Raw genomic sequence first — 24,473 nt, 5'->3', positions numbered from 1 at the left:
TTGATTTTGATTGTTTAATACTCAAGAGTGAAAAAGTGTAAAATCACAAAGCTTATACCACCACAAAAATGCAGTTTCATTGCAAATGACCAAAACACAAGCTGCCTGCAAAGTTTCACACAGCTGACATCAACAAACCCAGTTTCAACATTCTTACCGTCTTTTTAAACACCTGCTATTCACAAACATCAGTCAGTACAGAGTTCTAGGTGTCTCACACATCTTTCTTTATATTCTATATTATATTTGCTTTCTAGACCAGTGGTTTACACATTTGGAAAACAGTGCCTCACTTCTGATCTATATCAGCATATAAATACATAGTTTTAAGCCCCCAAATTACTAATTATATTTTAAAAGCATTTTGTTTAATCCAAACTCAGCAGTAAAGTTCTTATTTGTATTTAATGAAAAGCATAACTTATATGAGTAAGCTTCAGAAGTGCATGCTGACCGAGGTTATATCACCAATACTTTCAGCCACAGGTTATAATACTTATGCAGAAAGTGATCATACAGGGTGAGTTAGTACATCAGACAGTAGGTTGTATTTGCTTTTACTAGTAATGCATGTACCTATGGCCCCGATTCTGCAAATGCAACCATTAGGCCTGCAGGATGCAACTGTCCACCTAACTACATTTTGTTGCCTGAAGGTAGTATTATTCAAAAGCTATCATTACGTCAAAATGTTTCAGGTTAATGAGAACCAAATGGAAAATGGGCTGCTTATACCAACATTTTTAAAACTTAAACCCTTTTTACATGAGATATCTTTGTTTTCACAGCCTGAAAGTACTCATGCAAAGGAACTGTGCGTATCTTTAAACATTATGCTAATGCACATTTCCAGTTCCCTACAATAAACTAACTTTCCAGCAGTTGACTAAAATCCAGATGTTAAACGTAACTAAAGAAAAGGCACAGAACAAATATTTCCCTCCAGACAATCAAAATAGAAACAGATCTTGGTATAACCTACTACATCTGACAGTGACGTGTAAAGGAATTTTTAAAGAGCTGTTGTTGCCTCAGTGGAAACAATACTGATTTTTATTTTCTTTTTTTCCCCCTCCTTCAATGCTAAGGCCATCTACACTTTATGATTCACTTGTTCTTCACTGGTTTATTCCTTCATCTGACATTATAATCCTCTGAGCAGGTGAAGATAAACATAACAGAGTGTTGATATAGTTGTTCCTAAGGAGCATGTCTGTCAGATTCCACAAGGTATCAATGAATGGGTTTTACCTTGTAAGTAGCTTTTTGTTGGTTACAAAATAAATTTTTCTGCATATATTCTTATATCTGTTTTATAAAGAATGTTTAAGTTTCAGCTTAGAATAAAAATTTGAGAAAACTAACACTGATTCTTTTTTCTTTTCCACTCTGTTGCTTATTACAGGCCTGACTTCTTCCTTTATTCAATTATTAGAATCTGATTGCTTGCAGTTAGGCATCTAGCTGGAAAATTCTGGCTTATACATGAATATTAAAATAAACACAGAGATGTTACAATCTTTAAAATCATAGGGTCAGCAAAAGAAACAAAAGTATAGGACAGTAGAAGTATTACAATCAGTAACACCCTATTTATAAATGGAAGCACAAGATCTTTTTTTGAGCACATATGAATAATTTTGAAAAAATATTATTATCCATTACACAGTGAGTAGTATAAATAAGCTTAGCATATATGCCTTTAGTGCTTCCACACAACTTAGTTTCCTATTCATTTTCCAACTGTTGGTTACACTTCTAATTTCAACAAACGATTTCATAGTACATGATTGAAAAATATCAACTCCTGATCTACACTGGTACTCACACTTACACAAAATGAGGAAAAGGTATAGAAACTTTTGCAGTGCAGATAAACCTCATGAGTTAATATCTGGAACATTAATAGCTTTGTACAGTTTCAAACTTAGTAATTAAGGCACACAACAATTAAACTGTCCCATATCTGAAACAGCATGATAGGTCAGTCAGCATGGAGCTTCTCTTTAGCTTTGCATTTACATTCAGTATTATAAAGTAGCAGTCAGGTTTGAAAAATCTAGCTTCTGTTAATACTAAGGAATCTGAAAAGTGACTAGCCACGCCAGACTAAGATAATTTAACTGGATTCTAATCTGGATTAGCATACACAAAACTATGCTTACATAACCACAGGAAGAAAATTCTTGAGACCATCGGACTGGCACAACATAGCCATCCGGATACAGGTGTGTTTCTACTCTGCAGAGGTGCGAGAGAGCAAGCGAGTGAATGTGCACGCATGTGTGTGCGCATGTAAAAATAGCAGCTTCTCATTTGTGCATCTTATTTCTCATATGTGTCCAGTATGGTATCTTCTTACCCCAGTGACAAAAATACTTTGGCTGCTATTTTTGCTTCTGCTAGCACCGCACACTTTAGTACAGTCTAGTACTAACTAATGGTGCTGGCTTCTGATCTGGACTTTGAAGTCACTGAATTATGACTGTAAAGTTAAATTATGTCCTTCATTTAACCAATGTGCAATCTAAGTGGAATTAGCTTATTTTCAAATGATTTAAGTAGAAATCTACTTTGGCCTGAGGCAAACGTTACAACCAGGGGAAAAAAAAAAAGGAAAATTCCAATCTCAGGTTGGGTTTGCCGGGCTAGTAATTAAAAAGGGCATCTTCTCATTTGTAAACAAAAGAAAGGTTTATCTGGAAATGACTTGGCACACAGTGATCGTGTCATCTATGCCATTTTTACAAGTTTTCTTCAGAATAGAACACATATTAGCTAATTTCACTGTGTTAAGAAATTAGGCATTATGTAATAATGTTTGACACTTCACACTTACCTTCAGCAATACCTAGTATCAAGGTAACCCATATACTTCAAAATAAGTTGATGTTATTAATGCACATAGCCACTGAAGCTGTAAAGAGTTCTTCTTACTTCAGTGGAAATAATATCCAGCCTATTTTTTAAATTTGTTTTCTTTTTAAAGATATTAAATGTACTACTGTCCAACCATAAAAATAATTATTTCTCATTATAAATACTGCAAGAAATTCTTGATTCAGTGTTACTTTTTTTTGCACTGCATTCTAGCTATACAAATAATATAGTTTTTGTCAATTCTTGCTATGCTTGGTTTGATCCTACAAGAATTGTATTTTTTATAGATATAGTAACTGTATCTTAAAATGTTTTCATTAGGTATTGCATATAAGTACATAGAAATGGCACTGAAAATCCGCTACCTACCACTCTCGTTAGTATTATATTCTGATATATTTGTGTTTAGTAGCTTGAGATTTACATAGAGTTGCTGAATATTTTAGTAACCAAGTACAATACAGTATTTAAAAAAAAATAAAATAGTGAAGTCCTATTCAAGCACACACTTATTCATTGACTTGCCATAAAACAAACAAAAAAATACAATCCTTTGAATTCCCCAGTAGCAAATTCCTGTCTCTGTGGGTGGAAAAAGCTGAAATTATTATACATGTCTCTGAGGAAAAACATATTAATAGCATGATTTCTCCCCCCAAAAAAAATTTCCAATAAAGAAGTGTGCTGAATAGGTAGAGGCTTAGATTCAATACTTCTCAGTCCACTGTTAATAATCTAAATAGTGTGTTTTCCCATCCCTTTTTTGTCTTAAAAAAAAAAGGATAATCAAAAATTTGATAAAGAAATTACTAAGTAGACTTCATTAAAGAGTCCTTTCAGAACCACTGTCCATCGTTATCATCATCATCTTCCTCCTCATGGTCCAGATAGAGAAGAGCGACTTTCTTTTCATCAGAAATAACTGACCTTTGGTCTACCATTCTTTGCAACTGTACTGTTTTATCAAAAAATGACTTTTCTACTACCTTTTCACCATGATCTTGAGAAAAACTGGAGAGAACATAGCCTCCTCTTTTATTTTCGTTTTCTACAATCTGGTCACTTTCAACTACAATCTGTGACTGACTAACAGAAGGGTCTTGCTTATTGGATATGAGCATTGTTGCTTGCTGTTCTCCACTTTTTACTGTAGATATTCCACCCATATTTGAAACATCCATTTGAAAAGTAAAAGATGTTTCCTTGGATCCTACTTTAATATGCTTTACAGACCTACTGCTCTCAGCTGACTCTTCTGTTTGTGACAGATCTTCCAGGGTTTCAGAAATAGGTCTTGTAAAGATTATTTGCTCAGCATGAGTTTCTCCAGGACTTATTTTAACATGCCTGAAAGATCTATTGATAGCTGAGCTTCCTTCATTCTCTGAAAGATGTCCTTCTTTGTTAATGAGGTCTGGAGTTTCAGAAAGGGAGCCCTGATATATAATTTGTTCAGTGGTTTTAACTCCCACTTGACCTCGTCTAACATGCTTTATTGAGCCTTCTGAAAGAGTCTGGTCTTCCAGTTCACTGATTTCTGTGTGCTCAGAGACAGGGCCATGATAGATGATTTTTTCAGCTGTCATAAACTCTTGGGGACCTAACTGAATGTGTCTGACTGAACTTTCTGTCTGTGAGAAGTCTTTAGTGTCACTGACCTCCACTTTACCAGAGATTGGTCCTTCGAAGATAACTTGCTCAGTATGAATCTCTTTTGGACCTAATCTAAAGTGCCTTACTGATCTGCTGACATCCACAGACCCTTCTGTCTGAGACAGGTTACCTGAACTATTGAGCTCCAGAGAGTCTGAAACAGGCCCTTCAAAAGAGACTTCTTCAGTTACTTGCCTTGATCCTACTGTGACATGTCTTGTGGACCTGCTGAAGTCTGTTGAAAACTTCTGGGAAAGATTTCCAGAATCAATCTCTTCGACGGTTGTAGTAATAGGGCCTGTATAAATTACTTCTTCTGTCGTTTGGATTTCTTTAGGACCCAGTTTAAAATGCTTCACAGATCGGCTAAACTCTGATGATCCTTCTGTCTGAACAAGATCTTCTGTAGCACTGAGCTCCAGTGGTTCGGAACCAGGCCCTTCATATACGATCTGCTCAAATCTCTGAACTTCTGCTGGACCAACCTTAATATGCCTTACAGATTTTGTCTCATCGGTTGATTGTGGCGAGAGAGAGACTTTTCCAAAATCTGCAGTTTCCAAACCCGAACCGTCATAAATAACTTTTTCAGTGGTATGATACCCTGTGCCACCACTCCTCCTTATTGTGGAGGAGTTATAGATTTCTTGATCAGCCAAAGGTGTGTATTTATCACTGCGGGAAGAAACATCTACTATATTGCTTCTACCATCAACAACTCTCTCCGAGCTCTCTTTTTTCAGGGAGTGCAACATTGCCTTGTCCTTCTCACTTGCAATTACTTCACCAAGCTGAGCCACATCAAATTCATCAGTATTAAGAGTCTGTGACAGATTGACTTCAGCAACAATTGTCACCAAGCCACCCTCCTCCTTTTGATCAACTTTTTTGATATCAAATTCTAAGCTACTAGAGTCAGCTTGATTTTCTTTTGTTAATGCAGACAGCTCTTCTTTAACGCTTTCTGGGAGACTGCCCTCCAACTGCTCCAAAGCTTCCTTCAATTGATGTTTAGGGTCCTTCGTTTCCTTTGATAAAAGCCCTTTTATTGAAGTCTGAAATTCATGGGGAATTTTAATTTCTTTTTCAATAACAACAGATTCAACATGGGATGTTTCAGTTTTAGGATGCTCTTTTAAAATATGGGCACTTGCTTCCTCCCCTACCACTTGGTATGTTTCTTCTGGAGAGCTTACACCTTCATCTCTCTTACTTTGTGTCCCTTGCAAAAATTCATCTTGCCAAGAATATTTAATAGTTGATTCTTCTTCTATATGAATTTGCCCATATACTGAGTCATCGTCTTTTTCATTAATAATAGGATGATCATCTGGAACAGATACAAAATATTTTTGTTCAATAGGTGAGTCATCTTCCTCAGTTACTTCTTCCACATGAGTGAAACTCTCATGGCGTTGTTTCTTCTTTTTAACATCTTCATATGTGAACGTTATGTTTTGTTCCTCCTCATCACCGTAACGCCTCTCTCTCTCAGGGAACGTATCTTCAACTTCCTCTACTTCAAAAGGTGTTGAAAAATCAGTCCTTTCATCAGTGGCATAATCTAGTGGCTCCTCTACAATCTCAACATTAACAGACATGTTCTTTCTGCCCTCGTTTCCTTTCAGGCCATGATGTACTATATCTTCTATCTCCTCTTTGGAAGGAGTTCCCTCAACACTCTCTCGAACCACTTTTTTAACATCCTGGTTTGACAGACCTCCTAGGTCAGCTTCATCAGAAATATCTAATTTTTCTTGAACTTGAGATTGTACTGTGATCTCAGTCTTTATTTTCCCATCATCTGGTTGTTCTTTCTTATTAAAATAGGTCACTTTCGTGTCTGTTGATACTTGTGAACTAGAAGACTGCGTAAAACTTTTAAGAATGTCAGCAACAATATTCTCTGCTATATTTTCAGTTGACAGAGTTCCCATTTTATGGCTTCTATCAGTAGTTCTCTCTTCATCTTTGAGATTGGATTCTACTTCTGAAATATTCACTTTGTGAATTTCAGCAGGCTTAGTCACATGGTCATCTGTTTCTCTTCCTATGGAAGTTTTAAAACCTTGTAACCTTATTTCTTTATTATTCTGAGACTGTTTGTCAGGAGCAGGCATTTCAAGACTGATAGGTATCTCAATGACTTCTTTGCTTCTTGATTCCAAGGTCGCATTTGTATCTTTTTTGGTTGATTCGCTTTTCAAAGTTCTGGCATTAGAAATATCACTCCCTGTTAACTTCTGATTAATGACTTCCTCCCGGATATATTTTTTCTGCTCGGTCTTCCTTCCAAAATCAACACTTCTTTCTTCTATAAAAGGTTTCTCATCTGTTTTCTTTTTTTCCTCCTTTGTTTGTTTCTCTAGCTTATCTTTTTCTTTCAGCAGAGATTTTTTCTCTTCAGTTGGTTTGCTGCCTCCTCTTTTTTCTTTTAGTGTGGTCTGTGTTTCAATTATGGATTCTTCATATTTAGATGGTTTAAAATTGGTATTCAGCTCATAAGCCGGAAATCTAGTGAAGCTTGGTTTTGTTCTTATATTTTCAGAAGGCTTTGTGTCAGCTTTGTGGTCCTTGTCTGAACTTTCAGCATGTGCTGATTCTTTTGAAAAAGATACTGTTGATGAAGTTGTAACTTCTGTTTTCTTTCTTTCTGGGATGGTCTTTTGCTGCATTTTGGTATTTTTCCAGCTACTGTAGGCTGGAGTAAATGTTCTTAATTCTTTGTGGTCTGTTACGATCCTTTCATCCTTTGTAACAGTCGTTGAAGGACGATATATTGAACCAAGTACATCTCTTCCAAAAGCTCCTCCGGTAGCTGTTGTCTGTGATCCAGCCTGTGTTGATTGAGCTGAATAACGTGCAGAACTGCTAGTATTTGTCACCGGCATTCTATGTCTTGTATCAGTGATCCTGCTAGCTGGCGAAGCTTTATTTCTATTTCTTTCTTGATAAGTAGAGTAAATATCAGTGTAGTTATATGAAGTGTTTATAATATCTGCAAAAAGAGCATAGGTGACAAAACATTAAAATAATGGCTTGTATCTAAAATAATACAAAATAGAAGGCATGAACTAAGAAATTTTATACTAAGTTTTTGAAAGAAATAATGGCTTCATTTTCAGTGCAGCTTTGTAAAGGCATTCCTGTAGGTTTTGCATGATAATTAAGTCTATGCAAAAATTATATTAAAACTGAAAGCAAAGCTTTTTACTAAGTTGCAAGATCTTGCTAATTTTTGAGCTGCTGGGTATTATGGCATTTACTTAAGAATTACACCTTTCATATTTATATTAACGTTCATTTACATTTACTATTTCTTGTTAAATAATGTATGCTAATATCCTAGGCTTGGTTTTTTACTTCATTAGTCAAAGTGGCCTGAAGTTTCTCAGTTTCTACTGAGAATTAACGGCATACCTGCCACCACATACTGGAAATTGAAAACACAAAAACAACCCTCCATAGCCATAAGATACAACTAGGGACAAAATAAAGAACCTTTTAGGCTATATCTATACAATTTAATAAAATGGACTAGGAATCATCATCTGGCTCAAAGACCAACCAGCACTGCACAACTCAAATCTCATACTCCTAAAATGTAAGTCACATCTCCTCTGACTTTTGGCAGTGCTTCCTGGACTGTGGTAACCACTGATATTCAATGCCTGAGCATTGTCTGCAAAAGTACTGGCTAGACCAGATCAAAACATGCCAGGGACAGTGCTAACTATTTAACAGCACAGGCAGTTCTGTGAGCGTTTCAGCCTAGGCCCTAGTCTGTTTAAATTACTGCTACAGACACAGCCTTCAATTCTCTTCTAGGATGACTCTCTATGATAGCCTGGTGATTTTAAGACCACACATTGTTAAACTCAGGAGTATTATTGAGACTAATTCTGTTATTAATAACAATGGCCATGGCAGTCAAATCGAAGGTCCATCTTATCTAGTGTCCTGTTTACAGTGACCAACAGTAGATACGTGGGGAAGAGTATAAGAACAGGGCAAGTAAATAGTGATACTTCCCTGGTATACTCTCACAGCCTCCAGAGATTTGCAGCTCCTAAGATAGAAATGGTATCTTTATGTTTAGTAAGTCTTTGATTTTTCTTTCACTACTCTGCTAAAATTTCTCTTTAAACCCACGTAAACTTTTTAACACTAGCAATGCCTCATGATGATGAATTCCATGGTTTTAACTACATGTTTTGTTAAATACCTCTTCCTTTATCCTTCAAAACTCTCTTAAGAGCTATGGGCTTCCAAAAGTTGTTGCACTATTAGAGCTATGAAACATCACTCCCTACTTACTTTCTCCACTTGAGTCATGATTTTATAAATCATCTCATATAAAATAGCACTATATTGATTTAAAATATTAACACTCAAAATCAATTCAATATTCACTTTGCAATACACTGGTAAAAAGTATGCTTCAGGAATACTATAACACAACAGCTTCCAGTTATATTTAATTTCATTCAACATTCATTTTTTAAGATTGAATTGATTGAATCAATTAAGATTATTAATTGATTTTTTACCTTGAGGCAATTTCCCTGTATGCTCATCTCTCCATGTAATAATCCACTGGTTGCTCTCCCCTTCTAACAAAGCTCTGCAAAACACATTAAAAGACACTCCATTAAAATATTGGGAAGAATAATCATAACATTTAACGTTTATACGTCTTGAAAACTGAAATGATCCTACAGTTGGGTCAGATCCTGAGTGTTTTTCACACCACGTATTTTTATTCCTAGGAATGAGAAATCCTTAGCATCTTCCAGACTTTCAATTTGCAGAGTCCAGTTCTTGAGAACAAGGCAATAATCTTACAGTAGGTAACAGCAGCAGACACAGTACAGTTTTAGATCAAATCTTCCATATTAGTCAATATACTGCTTCCTGACATGGACAATATCCACTGATTTCCACTATGGAATCATACAAGCTAGCACGTTTTTCCAGAATGATAATCTTACAAGCTAGGAGAAAACAAAGCCAAACAAAACTTAACAGACATTCAGTAAAGCTTTCTGAGAGAAACGGATGGAGATGTTTTATAAAGAAAAGGCAAAACCAAAAAAAATATTTGCAGCTTTCCTGCTGGTAATACAGTACTAAAGGTGTTGTTGCAGTGTGATATATGAGGGAACTGTTACACCCGGGATTTGTAAGTTCTATCCTTTTCAAATGAAAATTGAAGGAAAGTATTACTTCTACTGTCAAACACTAGCCAGTGCTGGACAAAACAACTTGCAGTATTAAAGTAACTATTTGTAGTTCCTACTCAATCTGAAATCGACACAACATATTTTACAACAAAGAACTAGGAAAATTCTTTGTGACATAAAGTGCTTGGTTTCTTTAAAAGACATGTCTGTCTGTCCCCTCTGTTCCTCTGCCTTCCATTCATTCTTTTTTTGCAGTGACTCTCTAATAGCTTCCATAGTTCCAGGAAACCACCACTTCCACAGGATTATTGTGGTCAAGGCTTCCTCTTGTTGACCAACCAAGACATCACCTCTGCAGCAATTGATCAGAAACAGACAGGACACCAATTTGTTTACTTTATGGAAATTATATTACTACAAGCACATAGCAGAAGCAGACAACAACTGTTGATAATCTGCTTCATAATTTTGTCTGCTACCTATTCTTGGTGTGCTAACGTGCCTTCTACGCTGGTGACATTATACCCAGCTGATTGCTTGAGAACACTGGCTATCCTTCCTTTATGCCAAGCTTTGTTCCCTATACAGCATGCACGTACAAGGACCACACTCCCTCAAGACCCATCTGAGAGCAGCCACAGGCTTGTTCTATTCCTGTATAAGGTTACTAGCATACATTTTCTCCTTTCCACACTGGTGGAAAGTACTCCAGAGGTACATTTCCCACAGAGATTAGCACATCTGAAAGGCAAAACATTTTCAGGAGTAATTGCTCTGCATTAAGAATATTCAAACAGGCACACATCAAACTTCTGTCTTCTCAGAAAAAAAAAAGACTAAGTGCGTTCTCTAGAATTACAAAACTGCTCAAAAAAAAAAAAAAACACCACAAAACAACACCCAAACCCCAACACCAAATCAAAAAAAAAAACAAAACCAACAAAATTGTTGGCTTCTTCCATATACCAAATACAAAAAGTAGGTATCAGGGTGATTTTGTTCAGTCCTAGAAGTTTTAAAGACTGTTATCCAGTAAGACTGGATCTCAGAATTCCTGATAAATTTTCTGGAAATTTTGTGTGCTTTCCTTCTCTCTTGCTGTCTATGTGCTTGTACTGTCAGACATGAAATATGTCCAGCTTTTTTTTTTTTTTTTTTTTTTTAAAAAGGAAGAAGGAAAAAACTCCCTGTTTGTCCCTTTTCCACTTTTGCAGGGCCACAAGCTACGTTAATCCCTCCAAAAAGTGCTCAACTGCAGCATTCTGTTGCAACAGCCTAAAAATTCTATGGCAGGTTCTTTCAATATGCAACGGAATGCTATAATCAGTATGGTAACTTTGGTGTTTTTATATTCACTTCTAGTAGTGAGATAACTGTTTCATCATTTCTGGTTTTGGAAATGCCACATGTTTTGCACTGATAACATACAGCTGCAACATGAAAGTTGTCAAGAGTAAGGCTGGAGGATTGTGATAGCCAAGGCTTCAGACTCCCTAGGGGGTAGTTGAAAGCAATTTAGGATTGTGGTATAAACACATTTGCTGGGCATTTCTGTCAAAATTAACAAAGTAGGCATTTTAAATGTCATCTGTAGATTTCATAATTCACAACTGATGACTTTGGACACTTTATGCTTCTTTTGGTTTCTGACTGCCTCTAGATTCAGTAGGACAATGCTACATCAGCAAAATATTATTAGTAATATTTTCTTTGCAACCATGGATTTGCCTAGATTCAGAAGAAAAGCCAGGTTAGAATTACCTAACACATTTACAGGTCACTGTCCCCCTTAAAACAGGCTCAGATGGACACATTTACTTCTCTTCTGTAGTCAAAATTCAACCCTAGAATAACCTTTATTAGGTAAAACCAAAGTAAAAGCAGTTTATCTTCCTCCATATTGAGAGAGGCTTTATAGAAATTAGATCATTTCAACACATTGAGAATGTTCCTAAGACCAAACATCTGATGTGATGAAGCCAAACAAATTGCTCTGATAGACACACACTAGAGAAGCTGATGGTGATGCTGCAGAAACATATCAAGGTGCTGGCAATGAAAGCGTTAACCATGACGAAGGAAACTAGGAATGTGGGTAGTTTGACTAAGGATTTCTGGCTGCTGTTAAAACAACAGTTGTTCAGTTGCTGCAGCAACGTATGAAGTCACTAAAAATAAGTTCCAAGAGGTAACTGTATATGGCAAAGGGCAACAGCACACAGAAAAGCTGGATCTGAAACATTACTACTGAAAATATGTTTTATTTTAAAATGAAAAGCTTCATGAAACCTCTACAAAACTGGACAGTGAATCAGTGTTTTACTGGACACAGTTTGTAATATGTATTCCCTCAAGCTTATCAGATAAACAGGACAATGTTAAACTGACTTTGGCTTAATAAACTAGCATGAGAAAGTGTAATGTACTGAGCACTGGCTTGGAAGCCAGCAAACTCAGGTTATGTTCCTCAGCTTGACCATAGCTTCAGTTTATGCAAGTCATTTTGCTTCTCAGTTCCTTTGCATCCTTTCCTAATAGTAATCATTTAAACTGTAACCTCTACATGGTGAGGACTGCTTTTAAACTTAAACTGCCTGAAGAACAGGGTGTTAATCTCAACTATATGAACTCTTAAGTAGTCACAGTAATAACAAAACCCATCCCTCCAAGCAGCACTCTTCTAAAAAAAAAAAAAAACCAAACAAATAAACAACCCCCATGTCATCTGCTTCCTGGAAATCAGATCCCAAGTGACATATACACACATTGTGATAATACCTAGTTTAAGTGTTGCCAGAAAATATTCCAACTGCACCTTTAACTCATCTCATTATTAATGTCATTTATCTAAAAGTAGCAGCGACATGTTAAGTCAGCCTGAAGCCCTGCAGAGTGCTGGATGACAACAGAAATAACTACTTCATGAAAGCAGGTGGATGAGAAACTGGTTGGGGTGGGGAGAGAGAAGTTACCAAAACAAGAAGGAGGCAGTGCAAATATTGTCATGGTTATTCACAACAGCAATGACTTTGTTTCAACTACAGAAACCCAAAATCTCAGATGTGGGCAGTTAGCCAGCAGGCTGTAAAAATTCATCCTCTCTATCCTAGGTATTTGGGAAGGAGTTATTAAAAAAAAAAATCTCTCCAGGAAGCGGCACAGAGGAAGCATTTTTAGGGGTAAAGGCCACTCCACATGTTTTTTCCATCACAGGATGGGAGGACAAGGACTGTGTGAAGAACAGCAGGTAACTGACTGCATGTTAAATTCCCTGGGTGTAGAAAACTCAAAGTGTTCTCAAAATAAAACAAATACAGGAATAGGACATATTGGATGGTACAAATCATAAACAGGAAATAATGACACTGATTGGAAAAGCTGTGGTGAGTAGCTGAGGAGGCTTTAATGCTGGCGATGATTTCTTGACCTAGAACAGAACATTTGCATGACACTAGGATTTCAAAGTAAAATATTTTACCCTTCAACAAAAACAACATATTAGAGAGTGGACAGAAAAACTACTTAACCTATGGCAGAGGCTCTGGGTAGCCTCTGCTATTTGAAGAGAAGCAGCTTCTGATAGCTGAGGAGAAAGGCTTGATAGTAATTCTGATCCTAGGCAGATTTTCTATCTCCTTTTAAAGTGTTACACAGTGAATAATTCACCACTTCTCTCTGGAAATAAAACTTAAGCATAGTTTAAGTAGTTGTGGGTTTGCAGGGTCCCAAGAACACAGGACACTTGATAATTTTTACTTCAACACTGGTGAAAAAGGGTTGGGAATGAAGATTCCCCATGAGATGTAACTTCATAAAGGCCACAAGACATTTCATTTCCTGAGTGAGCCTCAGCTCCCAGAGCAGGAAGGCTGAGCAGAATCAGAGAGGAAGTACCCTTGGTCCTTCGGGAAGGGTGTTGCTTGCAACAGTGATCCTTCTTGCCAGTCTAGGAGCAATGTTGACTAACGGAAAGAACTGGCTTTAAAACAGGGCCTGTAGGAGTTGTAAAACAAAGAGAAAATAAAATACAGGGTGGGAGGTACAAAGAAAGCTCCAAGAAGTAGACCAGATACCACACCCTTGACCTATAATGCCAGGAGGAGAGGAGGTGCCAAGGCCCTCCTTGGAAACTTCTCAATGGAAAGTTCAGGATGTAGAACTAAGTGTGAATAGGTGCTTCTTGTTTCCAATATGCATAAGCAAGGGTATATGCCAGCATCCTTCGTGAAAACAAACTGAAGCTGCTTCTCATGCCCTGATTATCACAGATAAAGAGTCCTGGGAGTGGGACAGGATTTGAAAAAGTACATAGATGAGCAGTCCAGAATTCTCTTACTAAACAGCTTACTAACTGGATCCATACTGATTCCCTCCCACAGCAGTGTTGATACAGGCATACAGTAGGGAAGGCATTACTTTCTCAAGTGACGGGAGAATAAGAAGAGATGAATAGGTAAAACTGCATAAATGTAAAAAACCAAATCAATCACTTTTTAGTTTCTGATGCTTTAAAAGAATTTTGTTTTCAGGCATTAGATAGCCCATTTTCTGATCTGCAGCAAGGCCCATTTCTCTGGTTTCATCTGTAGATCTTTTTCAGTAGGTAGATGTTCATTTGTCCACTGAAGTCTGCCTTGCCAAAGGCAATTGGTCATACAAGTTGCATTCACTACTATCAGATGAAAAAACCCTACAGGTTAAGGAGCTTCCTAACTGGACAACAAACACGTGCTGCAGGTGATGCTGAATTGTTTGTTCTCCTTCCATTAAGGAGGGCAGGGAATCCTTAGACAAACCAATAATGTGTAGATAAGCAGTGAGATGACCTCTGGAGGAGTTCCAGAATGTAACGAGCTTACAAGGTTTTACAGAGCAGAAGCACTGATGGTTCACTTATTAACTAAGAGCATGTACAAACAACTAAATATCTGACCATTATCATTCCTACTTCTGGATGAATACTAATTATCGAAGTAATTCTGAAACTTCTGTTATTGTGAAAGTGCTAATCCCATTTTGCAGATGAATAAACCAAGGGAGAAAGTTTAAGTGACAATAGTAAAAGTCAACATCAGAGCTAGGATTTAATTTAGAAGAATCATATGTTTTAACAAAGCTAAAAGAATTAACACACACAGATAAGGATCACAATTGGCTGCTGTTTCCACAGTTTCTCTTCCACTAGTAATGCTCTAGACATTACTGCCTTTCCAAGGATCACAGGGATCCCATTCCACCAACACACATGCAGGTACTGTTGCTCACCAACTGACTGCCAATTACTTGTCCCACATACTCCTTGTGATTTCATTTCATCCAGAAGCCAGCCCTGGTCTCTACTCCATCGCACAAAACACTTGGGGCATCCGGAACAGACCATTTTTGCTCTTTGATGGACTACAGACATCTTTTGCTAAATAGTCTGTTATCTAACTACTCAGAAGTTACTCTTTCAAGCTTCTTGTATTTTTGGTTATGCAACTACAACTAAATTTCATATTTATCAGTGGATTGCTTTAGTCTACACATTTCACCCATAATTCATCTGGTGCCATCTTTATCCAGACTTAGATGGTTATTGGTTCATAACAACGTTACACGCTTAGGACACAGTGTTAACACTTTAGGACACAGAAGCATCTATCATGTATAACTGGTAGTACCACTGTCTGTTTACGCAGGTTGAATATGAATAATGCACACAAAGTAGACAAGCTAACGACTGAGGCATACTCCCTAAAAAGAATACAAGAGTAGGCTGACATTAAATTTTTGCAAATTATTACTTTGCTCAATAAGAAATGCACTCCTCTGTATTTGAAGATCAGTATCTCAATGAAATTTATTGAAAATATTACGCTAGTTGTAGAAAAAAAGTACAATCTTTACAATAAAGTAGTATCTACCTGCAGTTCATAGGTTTGGGGTTTTTTTTCCCCCTTCTGAATCACTTTTATGCCATGTGCCAACTGATACATCACAATTCTCCAGACAAGACAATTACTCTGGCTTTTCAACCTCACAGCTACTAAGTGGTTAGAGAGATACACAGTGTGAAGATTCATTAGCAGAGATGTTGTTTGCTGGTATCTCATACTTAATCCAAACATGTTTCCATAACAAACCAAGGATAGAGAAAGACAGAATTTAATCAGACTTCTCCGTTATCTTCCCACTGTTCTACAACTGAAACAAGAATGGGGAACTCGCTACTTATACTGATGCTGCATGTGGACACTCATCAACATATTTAAATGATGAAATGTGCCATATAAGTTGATCGATGACAACTACACTACCTCATGTTTTACTGATTGCCATATAGGGATACTGGCCCCTCAGCTTGTAATCAAATATTGCGTCAACAATTCACATCAATTTGACAGCAACTTGACCAGGACTAAGAAGGTTTCTTACATATCGCGATATTTGTACAAAGTTAACAGGGTTCCTATGGATTATATTGGCTTCTCTAACATGTTGTTCTGGAGACAGAGGAATAGAATGAATTACTACCAGAGATAGTTTTGCTCGAGTGATCAAATTCCAGTCACCTCTACCTACTGGTAATGCTTATCAGTGTTACTAATGAATAATGGTATTTTACTATTCTTACAGTTTTCCCAGAGATCTCAGACAACTCCCCATATATTAGCAGCCTTCTGAAGGGGTGTTATCTTCCTTTCACAGGCAGCACAGTCAGGCACTGAACGGCATGGTGACCCGTGTCACAGAACAAGCCAACAGCAAGCTCAAAACTGGTATTAGGGGTCCGTTTACTCTATTTAACAAATTGCAGTAAGCACATGTGAGACTCTAAAATTAGCTGTCTGTATTTTAAATGCTGGAAAGAGAATGAATGGGGCTCCCACATCTATAAAAAGGGATTTAAATTATCCTCTGATTAGACAATTGAGTGTGACTGCAGTTCTTACCTGTAGGTTTCAATTTCGAGGATGAGGCCTGCTTTCACCTGCAGTAGTTCTTGATAGTCCTTCAGGTAATCTGTGATTGACATGGTCAGGAACTGCTTTTCTTCTTCTAGGGCGTCAATTATCCTCTAAACAGAAATATTTGATATTTAGTTTTGCACTAAGATAAAAATCTGTACACTTAAATGCCTAATAACTTAAAACTTTTAATTAAAAAAAAAATAAACTGAGAGAACAATAAATGAATATGTTCCATCACTTCAAAAACCAGAACAAATCAGGTCTACAAACTCCCCATATACAATCTGAAATATATTGTTACTGAAGCAGAGTTTTATGCTAAGATTTCATTTTATGCTATACTAAGCTAGTTAAATATTTAAGTAAAACCCATTCAGATGCCCTGTACAAAAGTGATCAAGTATACAGAGCAAGGAAAATACACTCCTTTATAAACATAAATGTGACTCATTTTAAGAGCATAGATGTACATGCTTAAATCATACTTGACATCAGGAATTTTGGCAATTGCCTTGCCATCAGAACCTGGCCTGTTTCTCAGTATTTTCAGTTCCATAGACATGTGGTTCCAAACTAGTTTTTGGATTCTAGCATCTGGAGATACTCATAGTGCCTAGAAGGTGAAGGATGAACCTCCAGCAGTTCCTTCGAGCCAAGTTTTCTACAATATTTGGACACTTGCTTCGTAGTCCACCCAGATTTGTCCTAACTGCTACTCAGAAGATAAACAAGAGATTGCTCATTTTCATCTTGATAACTTTGTACCTTTATAGGTGTGTGTCTGGGAGGGATGCAGTTTATACAACACCTACAAGTGACTTGAGAGCAGCAGCACTGACGAGATAGTAGTAAGGACTGCCCACCTTTCTTTAATAAGTTTTGGAAATGGAGAGAAGAACAGAAAAGAGCAGAAAAATACTGAAGCCCAAAATGATGTAAATTTGAACATATGCTGAAATACTAAATGGAAGATTAAATACTGAATAACTGTACACAACAGAAAAAGCAACACTTATGCAACAGAACATTAAGATTTGATTTAGACCAAGATACTGACTATCCTACTCTTGAAAGAACATTGCAGAAAGAAAGTACTTTAATCACTGCTGTTACCTCTCACATGAAGGGCAAATTGCCATCTTCCAGAAAATAAGCTCTCCCCTGATAATTGAGAGGAGCTTGTTCAGAACATACTCAGAACTGAAAGTATCAGTGTTAGCTGTTCGATGCGGTTCTTAATGGTTTCCTCGCTGTGGATAGAATCTACTAACCCAAAGAAATCCTCCTCAGCCAGCAGATTGATGCTGACTGAAACACTATAGATTACACTTTGTTCTGGGGGCCTGGAAGACAGAAATTAAATTTCAGCAAAGGCCTGATTCTGTTTTGTTCACATCACTCTACACTATGCAAGGACACTGAACTTTATACAGAGCAAGATCTCATACACATGTACAACACTAAACGGGAATGCATATTTTAGATTGTACCCTAACAAGTGTTTTGCAATAAAAACTGGAAAATCAAGACACTGATAGTCTAATTTTAAAAAAAATCAGAATACATCATTTATGTGCAGAAAGTATTCAAATATCCCAGTATGAGCAATAGCATAAAAATGAAGATACAGCAAGGGACTCCACAGATTGGTTAATGCCTGTATGATATGCTAGGCAGAAGTAAGGTTTAAAAACTAAGAGTAAAAAGTGCTGGCATTTCAAACATTAAGAGGTTTTTCAGAGTTTTTTTTAAGTAAAAAGAGCTTTATGAAGGAAGCTGCCTGTATCTTCATATATAGACAGATAGAGATATACCCACAGGTATAACACACATGTTAATCTATTTCTTCATTTACAGCTGTTGTTAAACAATTACACTAATGTTTTCTTTGACATGACAAACCTTGCCTACAGTCTTCAGTGTACCTTAAAACTTCTCTTCATGGCAGAAGACAAACCATATCTGAAAAAGCACTATTGACCATCCAACAGCCTCATCCTGACTGCAGTGGAGGTAACATCCTGTACGGTCACGCACAGCAGCAAGCAGAACTGCTGACCTTTAGCAGCTCTGCGGCAACCATCCTGTTCAAGAACTGACACAATGGAAAATACCAAGATGAGAAGCGAAGAAAAGGGCCAGGCCCTGCTTTTAAAAGGAAAATGCTATCGAGCAGGAATGGACAGGATGTTGCCAGAACCAGAGCAATCAGCGAAAGACAAGACAACTGGATCTCTGTGAGACCAACCCCTAAAGGTGATGAGAGCTCCAATTACAAACCATGAAGTGATTCAGGTGTTTGTTGCCTCCCCAATTAAACACAGAGGCTAACATATACATGTGCATGCATATGTTAAAGAGTGCTTCACAATGCACAGGTCTTGCTCCAGTCTCAGAAGAGTCTATACAGGGAATCTGTACAGTGGACTACAGTGTGGAGCTCTGAAAGACCAGGGATATTCACACCTAACATACTGGAATTTCAGTCCCTCACCCACAAGTTCTGCAGTCTGGGTTTGAAAAGCCACCTAGATTCTACCCACCGGATTTGGAGATCGCTCGGGATCCAAAAGTTTGAGTTAAATACAGTGTCCTAATGATTACCATAAGGGGCTACATAACTCAGCCAGCTGTGTAATAGTTCCAAAGGAATTCATTCCAACAGGAGCAGACACTCTATAGACTGGATGGCAGACAGCCACCTGTCTAGCCCTCCAGTCACTGATGCTTAAACATAACGCAGAGGATAATTGGTCTTAAGTCCTGTTTCCAAGCATGCGAAAAAGTACATAAACCACTTTGGCAAAGTTTGGGAAATTGCAAGCCAACAAACTTCCATTTTGCAGAAGGCAACCTGTATTGTTGCAGCTGTGTTTGCTTCACGCAGGTCATCCTTGGAAAGATTTGTTTCTCAACCACATCAAACCCACGTGCCCCCCAAATCCTGATGAAGTCCTGCTAGAACTGAGTAACTGCATAGAAGTGATTTTCTCACCCTTCAGATGTTCCTTTCCAGGCAGCAGTGGGAAATTTTAGAAGGGCAGTAGGGGGAAAAGCATTTACTTGGGTTGTCTAAGCTGCACCTACTTGGGGAACAAAGAGAGGTTTCCAGGCTCCAGCCTTTTCCATCTGGTACTATTTACCGATCCCACCGCTCATTCAGCGGCTCAGCAGGGAAGAAAATGACAGTCTGCACTTAGCTGGCTAGAAAGTGGTACACAAAAACACGCATGTGACATATTGATATTATATGTTCATTCGACAAGGTGTTTTCTTCTTCTCTGGAGCTCACAACACTGACACAGGAACCGATACTAAACCCACCATTATTAGTGAAAAATTTCTGCCTCCTTTCAAAGCAGCAAGATGAGCCATGGCCCATTTCACATCCAAAAAATACAGGGCTTTCTCAAATCACCGAGAGTTTTTGCGTAAGTCTTGTCACAGCACACAGCTAAAATTATGGAAGTAGGAACCCTACTGAGTTCATCCCTTTAGCAGCCAGGACCAGTGAAAATTTTCCAAACAATGGATGATTTACAGCTTGCCTGGCTCAGCTAAATTATAACTCCAAATACACATTTCTATTTAACATTGCTGAAAGCTTAGTGAGGATAAGGACAGTGCAGGAGGCAAAGATGGACATATAAGGCGACTGCATGATATATGGAAAATATGAATAAATCTAATTGCCATTGCAGCTGCAATGAACAATAATCACTTGACTTAAATCTGCACATACCTATCATTTGTATGTGGCACTTTACAATAAATAAGCATGGAATAGAAGCTCTTTAAAGAGTAGTTTAAAATCCATGCTGAACATACCTTCACCAACAAAAGAAACAACAAGGGAAGAAAAAAAGCTTTGATTACAAGAACAAAACCTGTAACAGTTGCTCCTCTACATTCTGTAATTTTTCTTCCTGGATGTTCACAAAAGTTATTTTCTCTCTCATATACAATACACTGGCCACTGGAAAAGGCCTTTCTCATTAGAAACCAAACATTTTAAACGTGAAGCCATTCAGAAGTTATAAATCTTAAGATACCATTTTCACCAGAATTTAAATATTATCGAGATATATATTCAAAGATAAACCATGTTTTCAGGTTGGCTATCAAAGCATTTTTGTTTTTTCCTTCTTGTATTACTAACATTTGAAGCTATTGTTCCTGTAAAATCCAAATCACGCCAAATGCTTGTGGGAGTAAAACAGAAGTTTGTTATCTTGGTATCAAAATAACAATCCATTGTTGAGTATTGAATCAGGACACTTCAAGGGCATGCACTGATTTTGATTATCTGACTTCTACAATGGGTTTGGCTCCACTTGCTCTTCTGAATAAAATTCTTTAAAATTACAACCAGTTACAGAGACACACTGATATAAAAACACCTTGCTGAGTTGAAAGAAAGAGTTAGGTATCTGAATACACCCATTCTAACTGGCTTTAGAGGAAAAACTTGAGCTATACAAAATGGTCATATTAAAATAATACCATATTTAAAGGTTTTCAATTTGAGCAATGGTGATCAAAGATCAATGAAATTTTCATTATAAATCCCTAATAACAAATGTAGACAGCAAGGAGGACATATTTTGGAAATCAAAGTAACTTTGAATATTAGTAGGCTTATGTACATTTGTATAAACTTATACTCCTTAAAAAATGGAAAAAATGAGGGTTTTTTCCTCCTTACATTTTCACCTGGCTTTGACTGATGGATAGGTTTAATTAATGAAGGATTTATATATAACATCACCTTCTAAAGCTTTGGAAACATTTACATACACGATTGGAAGAATGAAGTGTCCTGTCAAAAATCAAAATAAATTTTATTTAAAAGCCTTTCTGATTACTTCTTACATACCTAATCTGCCTCAGTTCACAGCATCTGCAAACTATGCAACTTGCAAACAATCTAGCAACGTACAAAACCCAGATGCACAGCAACAGGTCCCAGTCCTCTCCCCACTGCCAGCATCTCCATAATCTACCACGGCTGGCGGACACAATGTGATCATCAGCACACGGGGCTCAGACAAACACCCAGCTCCAGCAGGGTGTTATTAAAAGGTCTGTCAATGAACAAAAGAAGTGTTGCCCTCAGGAAATCGATCCGTGGTCTGGATGATCTAATATCTGCTCTCCACTCTAAATTTGATGAACTGATATTTTGCTGTTCCGGCATTTGCTGATCTGTTGACACGCACAGGGTGATTATACGTGGTTATACCAAACGTTATTCTGACAGCAAGCAAATTCTCAGCTACAGATGCTATAACCCTCTGTTTAACACCACCAAACACCCCCCCTCCAAACACATACCAGTCACCTACATCGTTAATTTCAAAAACTTCCCACTCTGCCTACTGCCTGTAGCACAGTAACAAGTCTCCCTGCCTTTAAACAAGTAGAAGTTTTCTTAACTACGCTGGGGCCCACAAACTTTTCTCTAGGCTCAAGGGGTGTACGTAAGGCAGGAAGAAAATTCTGGTCATTTCTCTGATCACAACAGGTCAACCTCAAGTCTCAGGCTGTAAGGGAAGCTTCGTGTCCCACCACACAGGGACTCGGTTTATCTGCTCCCAGGGATTGCTCCATGTCCCACGTGCTCACACCAACCTGAGTAGGAGCCCTGGCAAGCCTGCGTGCCAGCTCCGTGCTCTTGGGTACTTGGCCAGGGCGGGTTGGGAAGGGAGCACCTGCCACCAGGAAGGAGGACAGGAGCACCTGTCCTCAGGGTCACTGTCTCCCTTTCGATCCCCACCCTTTGCACCCAGCCGTCCTCAAACCGAGCAGTGGGTCTCAAAGGGACTCCCTGCTCCACCCAGAGAAGGGCTCACAGCAACAAGCTCTTGCTGGGCCATCTCCTCTTCCAGCCTGGGGAAGTCCTACTGCAGGGAGGCAAAGTGGCCCACGCAGTCAGACGGAGCCTTCAGAGGGGTTTAGACACTTCCCGCAGCAGAGGGAACAGAGGGATGTGAGTTAGTCTGAGGGAGCGGGGTGCCAGGGTCATGGGAAATCCGGCTCATACCGCAACGGGCCAGACCCGAGGAGGAGAGTGAGTGGGAGGGCGGAAGGAGTCTCAGAGGAGCACAACGACAAGCACCGGAGGGCGGGAAGGAAGCGGTACGGCTAGAGTCCCGGCGAAGAAGGCCGGGCGAGGCCCGGGACCGGGGGGACACCGACCGGGGACCGACCCGACGCGGCGGCGGGGCACTGCCACGCACCTGGTACTCTTCCACCTCGGCCCCGTGGCGGTCCTGCAAGGCGAGCAGCTCCTGCTCCAGCCGCTCCCGGAGCCCGCACAGCTCCTGGCCCTGACGGTGGAGGTCCTCCAGGTGCTGGCGGCACTGCCGGCTCTCCTCCCGCAGGAGCTCCAGGCTCTCCCGGCTCCGCTGCGCCTCCTGCTCCTGCAGCACCTGGATCTGCTCCTGGTAGCGCAGCAGGGTCTCCCGGCAGCTCTGGCTGAGCAGCATCTCGTAGGTCTCCTCCAGCTCCTCCAGGCTCAGCCCGGCCAAGGGGGGCGGCAAGGCGGCCAGGTCCATCCGCAACTCCCGCATCTCCACCGCCTCCCGCCGCTGCCGCTCCGCCAGATGCCCGTGCTCGGCCCGCAGCTGCAGCAGCAGCTCCTCCAGGGCGAAGCACTCGCCCCGCAGCCGCTCCAGCAGGTCCCGCTGCCCGGCCAGCTCGGGTTCCAGGCGGCGCCGCATGGCCAGCACCTCGGCGCCCAGCAGCTGCAGCTGCTCCAGCTCCCGCCGCAGCCCGTCCCGCTCCAGCTCCGCTTCCAGCTTCGCCCGACTCAGTTCCTCCAGCTGCATCCGCAGCCAGGCCAGCTCCTGCTCGGGCACCCGGAGCCCGATCAGCTCCTGCTCCCGCAGCTCCGCCAGCTCCCGCGCCAGAAAGCGGTTCTCCTCCTCCAGCTCCCGCACGCGGGACACGAAGACCCGCAGCCGGGAGTTGAGTTCCTGCAGCTCCCTCTTCTCGTCCCATCCCGCTTCCCAGCGCCGCCACATCTTGCCTGGAGTCGGGGCCGCGGTAGCCCCGGGGCTACGGGAGCTGCGCAGGGGCCGCCTCGCCGCGGGGCTCTGCGCGACGCTCCCGCCGCCGGCCCGGCCCAGCCCCGCCAGGCCCCGCCCCGCCCGGCCCGGCCCCGCCCCGGCCCCGCCCCCGGCCCCGCGCCGCTACCCTGCGGCGCCCCCTGCCGGGCTGTTGGCGCCTCCCGCCAAGTTGCTCCCGGGGGGAAGCCAAAGCTCGGCTTAGGGAGCAAAGCTCGGCTTAGGGAGCAAAGCTCCGCTTAGGGAGCGCCCAGCGCCCCCTCCGTGACATCCTTGTCCTCTCCTCCCCCGGTGCGGGGCCGTACAGGCTAAGGCTCAGCCTGCTTTGCCGTCACTGCGCCGTGGGAACTCTGTTCCCGAGGAGGTCTTTATTCGGTTTGTGATCCATCTGCTGCCGTCACTGTGCTGTGGTTGGGGTTAAGTTAATATAAAGTGTCAAACGCAGTTTTAGAACGCCACTTTTAAGTTGAGGAAACCACTGAAATGCCTCCAATTTGGAGCTTGTGTCACAGCTCACAAAATCTTTGTGCAACAGAAAAACATCCCAGCTCCCGGGCTTAACGCAGGGCAGAAGTGCCGGCAGCCAGCGCGTCCGTGCCCGGTTCTCTGCCTTATTTTGCACCATATATGGGCTGGATCCAGAGAAGTCCTTTCACTCACTGCTCTGGAACTGGCATTGCACAAGCTGCTCGGTAAGGAGGCAATGAAGCGTCACACCCTGTATTATCTACCAAATT

The 24,473-nt window shown here is 40.1% G+C and overlaps 1 protein-coding gene across 2 annotated transcripts; it reads right to left on the bottom strand.

The window, feature by feature from the left end:
* On the bottom strand, positions 1 to 23,782 carry SYNM (synemin). Of its 2 annotated transcripts, XM_075765113.1 has the most exons (5): positions 22,909 to 23,776; positions 16,652 to 16,776; positions 9,084 to 9,157; positions 8,569 to 8,602; positions 1 to 7,534 (listed from the first exon to the last, which is right to left on the bottom strand). In XM_075765113.1, the coding sequence occupies exons 3-5, from the start codon at positions 9,108 to 9,110 to the stop codon at positions 3,717 to 3,719; spliced, it is 3,879 nt and encodes a 1,292-aa protein (XP_075621228.1). In that variant the 5' UTR covers positions 9,111 to 9,157; positions 16,652 to 16,776; positions 22,909 to 23,776; the 3' UTR covers positions 1 to 3,716. The 2 variants fall into 2 exon arrangements, with proteins under 2 accessions (XP_075621228.1, XP_075621227.1); XM_075765112.1 differs by lacking the exon at positions 8,569 to 8,602 and having other exon boundaries at positions 1 to 7,531; positions 22,909 to 23,782.
* Positions 23,783 to 24,473: the final 691 nt, after the last annotated feature.

The sequence above is a fragment of the Balearica regulorum genome, chromosome 12 (genome assembly GCF_011004875.1).
Source record: "Balearica regulorum gibbericeps isolate bBalReg1 chromosome 12, bBalReg1.pri, whole genome shotgun sequence".
NCBI lineage: Eukaryota > Metazoa > Chordata > Aves > Gruiformes > Gruidae > Balearica > Balearica regulorum.
This window is presented reverse-complemented; position numbering and strand designations above follow the sequence as displayed.

What these genes read in the sequence shown, in the direction of transcription:
- SYNM (XM_075765112.1), bottom strand. Translation starts at nt 23,694, where the DNA reads ATGTGGCGGCGCTGGGAAGCGGGATGGGACGAGAAGAGGGAGCTGCAG. An exon ending in CTCGAAATTGAAACCTACAG is followed by an intron (nt 9,158 to 16,651) that starts GTAAGAACTGCA and finishes TGTGTTTTGCAG; the next exon opens with AGCTTTGTTAGAAGGGGAGA. An exon ending in TACAGGGAAATTGCCTCAAG is followed by an intron (nt 7,532 to 9,083) that starts GTAAAAAATCAA and finishes CTCTTTTTGCAG; the next exon opens with ATATTATAAACACTTCATAT.